The sequence below is a fragment of the Rhamphochromis sp. 'chilingali' genome (genome assembly GCF_963969265.1).
Source record: "Rhamphochromis sp. 'chilingali' genome assembly, chromosome: 17".
Taxonomy (NCBI): Eukaryota; Metazoa; Chordata; class Actinopteri; order Cichliformes; family Cichlidae; genus Rhamphochromis; species Rhamphochromis sp. 'chilingali'.
The window spans coordinates 11,412,303-11,426,757 of NC_137944.1; the positions used below are offsets into that span (position 1 = coordinate 11,412,303).

General features: G+C 41.6%; 1 protein-coding gene across 3 annotated transcripts in view; it reads left to right on the forward strand.

Moving 5' to 3' along the window:
* Positions 1 to 1,441, forward strand: part of fam49al (family with sequence similarity 49 member A, like) — a 39,351-nt gene extending 37,910 nt beyond the window's left edge. For all 3 annotated transcript variants that reach the window (XM_080863972.1, XM_080863971.1, XM_080863970.1), the window contains 2 exons: positions 930 to 1,000; positions 1,101 to 1,441. In XM_080863972.1, the coding sequence (XP_080720098.1) occupies positions 930 to 1,000; positions 1,101 to 1,164 (135 nt within the window). In that variant the 3' untranslated portion in view covers positions 1,165 to 1,441. The remainder of the gene's footprint in view (positions 1 to 929; positions 1,001 to 1,100) is intronic.
* The last annotated feature ends 13,014 nt before the right edge of the window (positions 1,442 to 14,455 follow it).

Below are 14,455 nucleotides of genomic sequence, written 5' to 3' on the forward strand. Positions count from 1 at the left end.
AATTTAACATTCTAGCCGAGGCCTGTAGAGTCTGAGTTGTCAGTCTCAGTTTCATTTATTTGCTGCATTTCATTATAGTTCATCTGAGTGTGTTTACAGTAGATAAAAAAAACCACCAAATCCTGTGTAGGTTTAAGATGAAAATAAAAGCTAACACACACACACTCGTAACTGCAAGCCTGCGAGAACTTAGTCTGTTTTTAAATGCATGCAAGGATTTGACTGACCTCACATCAGCAGGACAAGATGTTCTGGGGAGCTAAAAGGTTCATGAGAAGGAATTCAAAGGTAATTCTGTAGTCAACTGGGAACCCGTGAAGTCACTTCAATAATGGGATAACATGTTCACATTTCTATGTACATGTTAGGAGTCCAGACAAGTTAAAGTTGTCCTACTGATGATTCGGATAATCCCGGTAGTCGAACCTGCTCGTGCTCGATATGAAAGCATGGATCAGTTTCCCAGAGTTGGTTTGAGAATTTTTAACTTGCGGGATATTAAGTTCCTGAATATGATACAAAAAGCTGTGATCACTGTCCGAAAACGACGCCATGGTTCATGGTTCCTGACCTGCTCACCGAGTTTCAGAGAAAAGGATGATGCATTTAAGACGTAGCTCTTGGGTTTCTGTGCAGTTTCTCTGGGCACAGGATGGTCTGATCTGGGGTGAATTTAGCTTTTATAGAGGTGTTCACACTTCCTGTTGATCAGTTAGTCAAGTGCATTTGATTGGCGGCGCCTGGCTGCTACTTGCCCTCATAACTCCTAAGAAAGCAGTGAGGGTGTACTGAGACAGGAGGCTCTTGACAACATTTCATAAATGTGTGCACGTGAGTTTGGGTTTTTTGCAGCAGCAGTACCAGGACATGATGTGATGTGAGCCCGCTGACCTTTCTCTAATGCCCTGTGTTGTCTTTGTGGTGGGCAGATGAAGGGCTGCATCAAGGTGCTGAAAGAGCAACCGTCTAACAGTGTGGAGGGACTCCTGAACGCACTGAGGTGAGTATGAATGTAGAAGAGTAGAAAGGTACAAATCTCCTCCTCCTTCCTCGCTCTGAATAAATGTGAATGTGACATGAATGTGCTTCTGCTTCTTCAGATACACGACACGGCATCTACACGATGACAGCACCTCCAAACAAATCAGGGCCCTCCTGCAATGAAACAAAGAAGAAAAAGAAGTGACCAGGAGGGGAGGAGGAGGGGAAACGAAGGAGCGCACTTGAAGGAGGAGGAAACAAACGCTGATAAACCTGTTTGTTTACAACGAACAAAGAGAAAAATCATCTCCGGGGTTAAGTGCGACCTGATGACAATAAGAAGAGGAAAATAATTATATATATTGTCAGCTGTCCATCATTCTGTCTCTCATTTTGTAAAGTAAGAAAAGAAGAAAAAAAAGAAGCCAGAAAAGAAGATATAGATATATATTAAGAAAAGTGAAACACTGAGCAGCAGGTGAAGAATAGGTAGGATTAAAGAGGAAGCTATATTGGAAGATTTAAGGTCAGAACCAACTGAAAGTGTACGAAACAAAAAAGGAAGAAAAAAAAAAAGAGGGTTAATGTTCCAGAAGTAGTCTGACGAGTATTTTTGCACACACTTTGAAAACATCTCCTTCCCCAATGAAATCTGATCCCAAACTGGTTCCCATTGCTTGAACTGGAGGGGCTCTCCTTCAGCTGCACTGGTCTCCACCGACGGGTGAATCATAAAGCAATGTGATGGATACACTCCGGAGATTTGCTTTTACCCGTTTCACTTTCTTTCTGGTGCAGCTGGAGGAAAGCAGGCAGGCGGAGACGGGACGCCTCTGTTTTTGCCCCGATTTCTTCCTCATCATCCATCTATCAAGTATATGCTTTTTTTTCCTTTAAATTTCTCCTCATCACCAACAAAAATGTAAAAAATAAATAAATAAATAAAGAGCCGCCCGTGTCGTGTGCCCCAATGCCGTTTATGTTCCTGCACACAAAAACCATCTTGCCAGCTGTCTGGCTTTACTTGAACTACGTCCTTCACTCTCTCCATGGTGCTAATGTGGTTTATCGCAGCTTCTTATCTGATATCGTTTGGCTGTGATGTGGGACATACAGTGATTTTGTCATCCTCTTCTTTTGTGCACAAGTTAGCCACGATGGCGAGTGAGCCTTCAGCATCTCAGTGCGTAAAAAAAGGGGGTCAAATCTGAGAGGGCGTTTTTAGGGAAACCGCAGCACACTTTTAGTTCTTCACCCAGTGCCAAAGCTTATTCTGTTATTACATCGCACGTGAGTCAGGCTTGAGGGTTTGATGGTATTATTATATCACTCATCTTTCTTTTCTTTTTGTAAAAGAGGATTAAAAAGCCGAGACACACGTGAAAAACAAGTGGGAAGGTGGTCCGCTTTACATACATTTTAAGGGCGATCTGAGTGTTCCGGTGTAAATACGTGAAGCTTTTCACAGCGGGCATCCACATGTTCCCCGTCGGGGAATATGAAAAAACCACCATCACAAACTCACACATAAAAACTCGAGTGCTTTCTTTTAGAGTGAGGTTTAAAAAGTCCATCAATAAGTGGGAAATAAAAATGAAACTAAAAATGATCCAAAAGGAGATTCAAAAGAAGTGCTGTAATGTCTAGAGCCCTTAGTTACTTATTTAATTTGACCTTATAATATATTTTCTATACAGGGGTATGTGCGCGAGCATATTCTGTATAAATACATAGATGGCATGTTGCAAAAGTTCTGACAGAAATGTGTAAATAAGGTGTTTTTATTCATTTTTAATCGTTCAGTGATGCTGAAATTGGGTATGTGTTGTCTCTCAGAATTACCATGCGTTTGGCTTGGACCATCGGACTTGCCGTAGTCATAGGTTTCAGAAATTCAGCTTCATTAATGGCGAATGAACCGGAGGGAGGGGAGGGACGCCAAGTGGGGAGGGGGCCGGGGCTGTCCATTTGCTTGTTATTTTGTATATTTTGTGCAACAATAAACTTGTCATTTATTACATTCAACAACAGCCGTCCTGTGTCTGTTCAGTCATGTGTAGGAGTAATGGTGCTGGGGGTGTGATGTCAAAAACTGCAAGTGAAAATCACATTTTTCTATAACAGGGCTGTCAAACATAAGGCCCGCGGGCCAGAATCAGTCCGGCAAAAGCTCCAATCTGACCCATTAAACAGAAGATTGGAAAATGTAAAGAAGGATGTAAATTCGAAAATTTTTACTATGTTTTTAAGTTTTACGTATTTTCCACTTCCCCCTTGGCTAGTCGTACTGCATCACACCAAACTAAATAAGTAAAAGATAAACAATGAAATGACAGAAAGTTCCTGTTTTTTCACCACTATAGAAATGTAGGATTTTTATCACGAGCTTGCTGTAAAAACAAACAAAAGAATAAGAGGACATCATGTCAATTAACAAAACAAATGTTCAATTTATAATTTAGGTACATCCTGTATGATGAATTAACAGAACTTTTTCTGTCATTTTAAACATCTTTTTCTTACAATTTAATCCCAAAGCAGCATGTCTTTCGCATGTAGAAAAACTGAGATATGTTGCTGAAATTGCACTTCTTTTTTTATATTAAAAATGTGTAGTTAGATTTCTTCACACTGACAGGAAGAGAAGCTTCACTGCTCCAGCCCACTTAAGATCATAGCAGCCTGTACTCTGCATACAATGTAAAATAAACGTGACGTCCCCGCTCTAAGGTAAACTCTCAGTAACAGTGGTGTAGTCTGCGGCTTTAAATTACAGGAAATATTTGACTGGAAAGCAATTAAATGATTATATTCAAAGTCATTACAAATTTGGAATAAATCATAAAGTGTTAGTTACTTTTCAGTGTTTCCTTTGGTTTAACTCAGTCCAATGAAGACACCTAGTTACATGTGTGAGTGTTTAATGTAAAGAAACAGTTTCACAGTGTGTAATATTGCGTAGGTCACAGTGGTTTTGCAATAGTACCCACAGTGGGAGGGCAGGTGACTTTAATGGTGCAGGAATTGGTCTGTAACTGCAGGATGTAAACTCCAAATTTTGCACAAGAATGTAAAACTTTTTTTTTTTTTTTAAACTAGAATTATTTGCCATCAATCCCCATAAATCTGTTAAAAAACTCTCAGAGTCAAGCTACTGCTCCTCCCAGTTGAAAGGAGTTGGGTGAGGCGTTTCAGGCATGTCCTACGCCGAGGAGGCCCTGCGCCAGACCCAGGACACGCTGGAGGTTACATCTCTTGGTTGGCTTGGAAAAGCCTCGATGTCTCCCTGGAAGAGCAGAAACTGGATGGACTGATAAAGAACACAATCCACTGCATAAAAAATATAAAAATGTTAAAATTGGATTTAAACATTTTAAATAAACCAATAAAAATTTTATTTTCATGACTAAAACAATCCACTGTTGCAGGCTGCAAGAATACAAATGGAAAAATCTAAAGTTTTAAACTTTAATGAACTTCAAATAAAAATAAAATATAATTTACTCGATATGCTGACCAAACCACGGTGCATCCTGAATTTGAAAAAAACAAAAAAACAAACAAGGCAAAGTAATGGAGGCTGAAATGTAACATTTAGACTCAATTCATACACTTAGCCCAACATAACTCAATGCCAAGCAAGAAGGTATCTGATGTAATGTTGCAAATGCAAAATCTTCAATCGGCACATGAATTTTTAGTTTTGCTTTAGCCACGGTCAGCTTGTCAGAAGGAGACACACCTGAGTCCTGAATTAATGATTTGTATTAAGTATTCATTAATGAACATTACTGTGTTGTAGCATATCAGTCTCCCCACCGAGAGCTACTGCAGGATGTATTCCAGTCACTCACCACAAGGGGGCAGCAAACATCTTTATGAAAGACTACAAACCAACTCAAACTGCGCCTTCTCTGCTTGTTCCCATCAAAACGGCAGAAATGTAATTCACCTCAGCACAAGAGCCCTACCAACACTCACTTTGGCAGCGTGATGAACATCAAACAGTTCGCGAGGTAATTCATGCGGTGCTCCAAATAAGCAGTGCTGTTGAGCAATTAAACTTCAGGTATGGTGCGGCACCTGTTATGATGAATAAGCTGCAGGAACATTCAGCTGAGAGGTCAGTCTGACTGAGCTGTGCTGTAAGGTGTGATTGTTGGAGGGTGTAAAGTAGGGCAGGAGATAGGAGAGCTTGTCAGAAGTTATATGGAAATGAGAGCAGCGGGCTGCAGACACTGAACCATGTTATGGGATCAAATTCAACAACAGCTTGAACAGAAAAGAAAGCGGCTCTAAGAAAATATTATAGGCTGTAAATATCAAAGTGGGCTTATCAGCTCATCCTACTGTTTTCTAGATCGCACCTTTTGAAGCCTCGGCGTGAGTCGACTGAGTTATAAGAAAAACTCCACAAAGACCAAAACCCACTTTGTGTACTGAACTGTAAACGTGATTATTTCATGGCTGAAGTTGAGCACTTTATCACAGGAGTCTGCAAAGATTTACTCAGTCGTGGAGCATACTTGCCAACCTTGAGACCTCAGAATTACAGAGACATTCAAAAGGGCTGTGGGGGAGGGGTTGTATACATATACATATACATATATATACAAAAAACTTGAATTTTATAATGTTGTTTTTATCGGCTAAAATAAGTTAAATGTCGCAGTTATTATTGTCTGGCCGGAAACAGTGGGGGTGTCCACATTCAGAAGCTGTGTCCACCTGAGGACCTTGCCTTTAAGTGACTTATATATATCATGTTTAACCTGAGTAGCGAAAGACCGCGGGGGTTTGAAAACGATGTGCCAGGAGTTTGCTGTTCCGTCGGCTCAGATATTTGAAGTTTACGCAGCTACATTCTCGCCTGAAAATACACTCAACAAAAATATAAACGCAACACCTTTGTTACTGCTCCCATTCCCCATGGGATGGACGTAGAGACCTAAAATTCATTCCAGATACACAATATATCCATCCCTCCCAAACAGTGGTCACAAATCAGTCCAAATGTGTGGTAGTGGGCACATCTGCTATATTGAGATAATCCATCCCACCTCACAGGTGTGCCGCATCAGGATGCTGATCTGACATCATGAGTAGTGCACAGGTGTACCTCAGACTGCCCACAACAAAAGGCCACCCTGGAATGTGCAGTTTTTTGCGCTATTGGGGGTCTGGGGACCCAGAACCGGTCAGTATCTGGTGTGACCACCATTTGCCTCATGCAGTGCAACACATCGTCGCATGGAGTCTATCAGATTGTCAATTGTGGCCTGTGGAATGTTGGTCCACTCCACTTCAATGGCTGTGCGAGGTTGTTGGATATTCGTGGGAACTGGTACACGCTGTCGTATACGCCGGTCAAGCACATCCCGAACATGCTCAATGGGTGACATGTCCGGTGAGTATGCTGGCCATGCAAGAACTGGGACATTCTCAGCTGCCATCTGCCCTGAACAATGTGAACCATGATTCATCCGTGAAGCGCACACCTCTCCAATGTGCCAGACGCCATCGAATGTGAGCATTTGCCCACACAAGTCTGTTACGGCGACGAGCTGGAGTCAGGTCAAGACCCCGATGAAGACAACGGGCATGCAGTTGAGCGTCCCTGAGACGGTTTCTGACAGTTTGTGCAGAAATTGTTTGGTTGTGCAAACCAATTGTTCCAGCAGCTGTCTGGGTGGCTGGTCTCAGACGATCTTGGAGGTGAACCTGCTGGATGTGGAGGTCCTGGGCTGGTGTGGTTACACGAGGTCTGTGGTTGTGAGGCCGGTTGGATGTGCTGCCATATTCTCTGAAACGCCTGTGGAGACGGCTTATGGTTGAGAAATGAACATTCAATGCACGGGCGACAGATCTGGTTGACATTCCTGCTGTCAGCATGCCAGTTGCACGCTCCCTCATTGCTTGTGGCATCTGTGGCATTTTGCTGTGAGACAAAACTGCACATTCCAGGGTGGCCTTTTGTTGTGGGCAGTCTGAGGTACACCTGTGCACTACTCATGATGTCAGATCAGCATCCTGATGTGGCACACCTGTGAGGTGGGATGGATTATCTCAATATGGCAGATGTGCCCACTACCACACATTTGGACTGATTTGTGACCACTGTTTGGGAGGGATGGTTATATTGTGTATCTGGAATGAATTTTAGGTCTCTACGTCCATCCCATGGGGAATGGGAGCAGTAACAAAGGTGTTGCGTTTATATTTTTGTTGAGTGTATGTTAAAAGTTTATTTTGCAACCCAGAAAGAGTAATAAGAGTAATATTAAAACTAAGTAGCTGCAGTAGTAGTAGCCATTGTTGGAAACTGGAATTGGATGGGCCAATCTGGGATATGGTTTTTCAATTTTGTTATCCGGGTGGAAAATCGGGAGAAATTCGAGAGAAATCCGGGAGAATGGTGGCTCCGGGAGATTTTCGGGAGGGGCATGGAAAAATTGGGAGGGTTGGCATGTATGCTCGTGGAGTCAGCCTCAAGTGGACATTTCAGGAACTGCAGAATTACAGTTTGTTTAATTTTTCAGCTCTGGCAGCTGCTGCTTAAGAAATACAGACAAAATGATGGAAATGTGTCTCATGCATAGCCATGCATTTCCCTGAGTAAATTCGGCAAATTCTAGGAAGAAATTATTAAACGTCAGATACAAAGTTTTCTTTATTTCTGGTAAATGTACTTTTCTGCTATACGATGGAAATATCAAAACACAAAAACCAGGAACCAAATATACTGGTAGTTCCCAAAAAGTTAAACCCTTTGCTTCTTTCATAGTAGGGGAAATACATTTCTGATCCCCTCCTGAATTCACAAGTTTGCTCACTTACTAAGAAATTGAACAGTCTCTCATTTTTTTGGATGTCAATGGAGAGCAACAGAATATCAACCAAAAATCTAGAAAAAAACCCAAAACACAGTACTGGGAAAAACATTGCTCTTCTTCTACCCTGAAATCTATAGCATTTCTCTTCAAACCACACAGTTTGAAGAGAAATGCTGTGTGTGTGTGTGTGTGTGTGTGTGTGTGTGTGTGTGTGTGTGTGTGTGTGTGTGTGTGTGTGTGTGTGTGTACGTACGTACGTACTTCTATCCATGGGTCTGGCTTTGGCTTCGTGCCCTAACTGCCATGTAATAAATAAAGAACCAGTGTCTCAGTTTACTTCCCTAATGTCAAATGTATTCAAATTTAGAGGTTAATGAATCCTTCGCAGCTACTTACTGTCTTTCAACAGACCATGCAAATAACAACAATTTAAGAGAAAGTCACATCAGATACTTGAGTGAGCACCAAACTGTAGTTGTATGTTAATTAATTGCTGTTAGTAGTCTGGGATACACTGGATTCATCCATAAAGACATCTTTGATAACACAATTTATAATAACACAAATTATTAAAACATGTAAATAAATACTTTTCTGGGTTTTTTGCTTATTTATTTAAACGATGTCTCCGTTTGACATAAACCAGCAGAGCTTACAGAGTCATCTCAGATATGGAAATGTCCTTTTCTGTTAGATTCTTTAAACAAAGTTATCTCAGATAACTCAAAAAGTTCCCCTGAAATGTTTTGCAAATTCCCCTATTACTTTGTTGTTTTGCTCTCTTCCCTTCCGCACGACGGCCCGGCCCCCGACAGATCAAGTACTAACCGTTAACTGTCCTCAAGGCGAGAGCACCTTATCAGCATAAATGAGCGCGATACACGTTCAACAGTGGTTTCCCTCCTCTGGGTTCACACGCGGCCTTTCACTGAACTTGGACTCACACACGCACACACACACACACACACCAGTAAGCATTTTTCCCGCCCACTCTGTCGTTCCCTCTCTAACTAGTCCTGGCATGGCTTACTTCATATCAGCAGACAGTCATTGTCCTCGCGGGCCACAATGTAAATCAGCCTGAGCGGCGTCGGAGTGGTTAGCAACTGCTCTGTTGTACAAATGTGCTGACCAACTGTGCTGAGCAACAGTTCTCTCTGCTCTTTAACAAGCCCGTACATGCCTGAATGTGCAAGCGCGACATGAGGACAACCGTTCTGTGGCAACTTAACATAAAAGATTCAGCGATAATTTAATGCATTCATACTTCAAATTTGCAGCTTTTAGTAAAGCAGGACAAATACATTTAACACAATGTTTGCCCTGCACATGGCAGCCTATAGTCACACAATATCCTTTTGAAGAGGAAGTTAAAACTCCTTTCAAACTTCACTGTACATGTTTAAGCTTGTGATCTTAGCGCAATCTGTAAGAGTAGCTTTGCGTTATTCAAAATTACTACTACTACTTGTACTACTAATGAATCTTATACGTGGCCTTCTGTCTGAAACAACCCATTTAAGCGCTCTTCCATCTCTCCTCAAGCCAGCTTTGTAAAAAACGCTCAGTAAAAGTAAAAAAGCATTACTTGACACCACTTTACTTTGTTCTGATTGGCTGTCCCTTGTAAATACAAAGTGGGAGGGGCTATGTACCTAAAATGACTATATTTGGGATATCCACTCTCACTGATGTCATACGGAACCAACACTTGAAAAAAAACTAAATGAAGTGATTAAAGCGGTCTGCTTTTTTGTAGATTACTTTTACATTCACTGACATCATTATTTGCACTGAACAATTGCACCAGTGTACCAAATATAAGATCTAAATAAGGAAAAGTTTAATAGCCTTTTTAAAGAAAACAGCTGTGACAGAGCTCACTGCTGTGCATGTGTGGAGCTGAGCTGCAGTATCGCCATCATCTGGTCTGTATCGACACAAATGCGTGTCTATAGCTAACAATGCTCACGTTATTAAAAGACATTTGAGCACCGAGTATGAAACCACGTGAAAATCTTATACTGCAGAAGAAACAACCCAACAGTGTTCCAAATTGACCGAGATGTCATTTCGATCCAGCGACAGGGTAACGGGCTGTCGAGGATCCCTGATGCACAAGGGGAGCAAAGGCTGGCAGCGGTGGTCCAATCCAACATTTTCAACTGTAGCTGAAATTTTAAAAAAAGACATTTATGCTGGTTCTGATAGAAAGATGTCAGAATACACAGAGCATCACAGTTAGTTGCAAATGGGCCTGCATAGCTGTCAGGGTGCCCATTCTGATCCCTGCTGAAACGGTTAAAAGCACCAACAATGGGCACGTGAGCATCAGAACTGGACCTTGGAGCAAAGGAAGAAGGTGGCCTGCTTTGATGAATCAGTGTTTTCTTTTACATTGTTTTTATGGCCATCAGAGGCAGCGTGATGGTTTGGACAATATTCTGCTAGGATCTTGGGTTCTGCCATCCATGTGGATGTTACTTTGACATGTACCACCTACCCTAAACAGTATTGCAGACCAAGTACACCTTTTCATGGAAACAGTATTGCCTGAATGCTTGGGCCTCTTTCAGCAGGATAGCACGTCCTCCTACAAAGTAAACATGATTTAGGGAAGGTTTGAGGAGCACCACAACGTGTTTGAAGTGTTGACTTGGCCTCAACACCTCAAACTCACCTGATTGTTGTAAAACAGAAACATGCATTCAAAATTTATACACCTGGCACATAGAAAACGTTGTAACTGAATCCGTGAGGTACAAAAACTAATGCACAACTGTACTTGTTTATAATCAGCAGGGCACACTGCACAACTTATCTTCCTTGGATCAAATATCACACATTACTGTGTCTACTGTCCTCCGAGTACACAAATATTTCTCAAGCAACAGGCTGACAAATTGCACAACACCAATATCAAAGTCTAATGGGAAGAACAAAACAAAAAACAAAAATCTAAATATTTGTGCCTTGGTATGTCCACTGGAGGAAAAGGTCACTAGAAACCAATACAGAGGTGCTTCAAGTCATCACCTTTATCCTTTAATGAAGGACTCATCTCCTGAGGGGACTGATGTCTGTCAGGATAACACTGTCCCCATCTAAATGTAGAGTGTGCAAACTTTGACCCAGATAGGAGATTTTGGACCAATGTGTAAGTCAGTGCTCTCCACCACTGTCATCAAAAACCTAGAATCAGAGAAAATCTTTAGGAGACTGACCTCTGGAAAACATGCACGTCTTTGTGCTGAATCGCACCAAGAGCAACTCAGAAGCAGTATGCTGAATCTGCACAGGGTCTTTTATTTTGAAAATGCTGCCCTCGTGTCTGATTTTCCACCCTTCCCGCCTGCTCTGTGCAAAGCACACCTTCCAGGGATGCTTATAAAAATGCGCCGTGGTGCATTTGGTGGAACCAAAAGCAGCTGCAGTGACTGCATCAGGACCAGAATGCAATGCAGCTACGTTCATTGTATTCCTAGACGGATGTTTCATCCTGCCAAGAGACATCCTGAAACTCGGACAATCAATGCCAGGAGACATTTTTAAGCTGCGCTGGCCATGCACAGTCAGGGCGACTGTGCATGGCCAGTGCCTGTAGTCCTAGTAAGGTCCGACTACAGGCTGTATATACGAGTTACACATGGTGGTAGGGCTGCCACAAACGATTATTTTGATAGTCGACTAGTCACCGATTATTTTTGCGATTAGTCGACTAATCAGATCATCATCCATTGGACGTACAGCGTACAGCTTATTGCACCAGCAGCTTATTGCACCAGCAGCATCTGGTCTTATATAACTATCATTAGCTTACAGCTTGAAGTGTTTGTGCTAACTAAAAAATGAAATTAATAAATTTCATTTATTAATTTTTAATGAAATTTGCAGATTGTTTCGGTGAAGTTTAATAAACTCCTTGCTTTCTAAAATATAACAGGACACCGGAGTATATTATCCAGTGTCTCAAACTTCTGATGATCAGCTGTCTGCTTGAAGTTTATTTAGCTGTGCAAAAACTATAACTTTAATCTTAGCCAAACCGATTTACTCAGGAACAAATAAAATACTAAAGAAAGCCAAACAATAACATTTTAAGTTATCTAAGTGACTTATATATCATGTTTAACCTGAGTAGCGAAAGACAGTGGTGGGTTTGAAAACGATTTGCCGGGAGTCCGGTGTTCTCACGGCTCTAGTTAGCCTTGCCCCCGCCTAGCTAACGAGCTAGTGGGTAACAGACGTCTCCGAAAACGTCGGAGAGCTTTTGAAAATATGTGGTGTCTTGATAAACTGAGCAGATATTTGAGGTTTACACAGCTACATTCTCGCCTGAAAATATGTTAAACGTTTATTTTGTGACCCAGAAAGAATAATAAGAGTAAAGTTAAAACTAACTAGCTGCCGCCATTGTTGACAACTGCGCTGGGCTGCGCTATGAATTCTGGGACACAGCTTCTTCTTCTTCGGGGTTTAACGGCAGCTGGCATCCTTGTACATGCAGTGCTGCCATCTTCTGTTTCAGTCCGTTATTACACCCTTAAATCCTACTACTCATTCCTGCGTCTTTTGTGATCTTACAAAGCTTCAAACGATGCGTCGACTATTAAATTAGTCGTCGACGATTTTAAATAGTCGACATAATCGTGACTAGTCGACTAATTGTGGCAGCCCTACATGGTGGGATGTAAAAGAAGTCAATGTTGAGTTGCATTAATGCTCAACTCTGTCTAACAGGCAGTAGGGGGAATCTAGAGAACTCTATGGGTAAAAGACCCCTCTGCTTCGTGCCCCCTGTAAACACTGACTCGATGACTTTATGATGTAAAAAAAAAAAAAAAAAAACTAGATTCAAGTCCCAGTGATTTGTATCGTGCTAAGAAGATCATTTTGCAAATTATGGCTCTCATTAAAGTTAGTAGAGGTATTAGAATATCTGCTTATTGATACAGGTTGTAATGCAGAAACTTATATTTCAATGTACTGAAACAAAATATTTTGGAGTTGTGAAGTATGTGTGTGTTGTGCTTAATATGCTTAATGTCTTCATATAATAAGGCGCTTTGATAGGAACTGCATGAAGTGGCGTGTGAAGGAGCGCACGTGTGTGTGTGTACGTGTACAACAGCTGTTATTGGCATACACGCCATCTAATGTTACACTGGGTTTTATAACACACTTACATAAAAGAGCCATGTGCTGTTACACACACGCACACACAGACATACAATAGCACAGTTTTACAACATTTGTAAATTAATACTAGAGTTCCAACTCTTTAACTTATAAATAGCGCAGGTTTAAAAGTTTATATATTATTATTTGTATTTTAAATTTGCACCAATTTCAGATCAATAGCTATATGTTTATCTTTGTGGCCATGAGTGAATATGATCTCACCACTCTGACCACTTCACTGGTAAATCCAAAAGCGTGGCGATGTCAGTAAAATCAAAATAAAAAAGGATTCACACAGGAGTAAGTTGAGTAAATTAAATCATATTTACAAATGAACACAGAACACAAATCTTTAAATAAAGTTGCAAAATCAGAGATTAGACTTTCCAAACTCTAAGATCAACAAGCTTTAGCTGATGCTCCTCTTTGGAAGAGAGAACAATTGGCCTTGAATCCCCAAAAGCTTCGACTACACTGCTTGTCTGCTCATTGATGGTCAAGCTGTGCATGGTTGCAGTTGTACAATTAATGTTGTGTTTATGTCCTCCTAATGAACAACCAGGAAAGTCCACAAGTCCAATAAAGGGGAAAGTTGAGTGTATATAAAGCCAGACAATATTCCAGCACAGAGACCTTTGATCACAATGGGTTAAATAACTTGTTGCATAGTATTCAGACTAAAAGTAAAGACTGTTCATTTAAGATAGTAGGTGCAGCCCTATGCTGTCACAGAGTCCTGGTGAGCAGAATAAGGACGATTTAATACAATGCACCGACTGACCTTCACCCTGGCAGTGAAAGCGTTAAGCTCTGCATTAGGGGAGGCTCCCAGCTCCGCCCACCTCACATCTATTTGCATATCAGGCGGGAAGCGGACGCTCTTTGTTGCTGCTGAGCGCAGCCAAAACCCCTCCCACAAAACACCGCACTGGCGGGAAAAAGCCGGCTACAGCGCTTAACTCACTGACAATGGCAATGTGCGCACACACACACCCTTTGTCTCACACTCTGTACACTGCAGAGAGTACATTGCTCCCAGTGCACAGATACGTCCAGTGAAAATAAGCACACAAACACGCATGCTTACACATAACTGAGAATTAGGCTGCTTTGATAGTCCTTTATGAGCCAGCACACCCATTTCCTGCCTAAGAGCAAAGGTGAAAAGTAAGTGGACAGACACACAAAAGAGAGGAAAGATGGACAGCAGTGTGGAGAAGAGTGAGAGAGACACACACACAGACCCAAGAAGTGTGAGGACGGAGACATTTATGAGTCCAGCCAGACACAATACATCAAGTGCAAACAGCTTTATCTAAAAATAAGAGCACCATGCATACAATACGTAACAATAGAAAATGGGCAAGCACTGCCCTGGGAAAAAAAGAAAAGAGTTCACTGGGTTGCTGGAAAAACAGGAAGGCATGTCATGCTTTGCACTGGGGAGGGTAGAAGAAAAA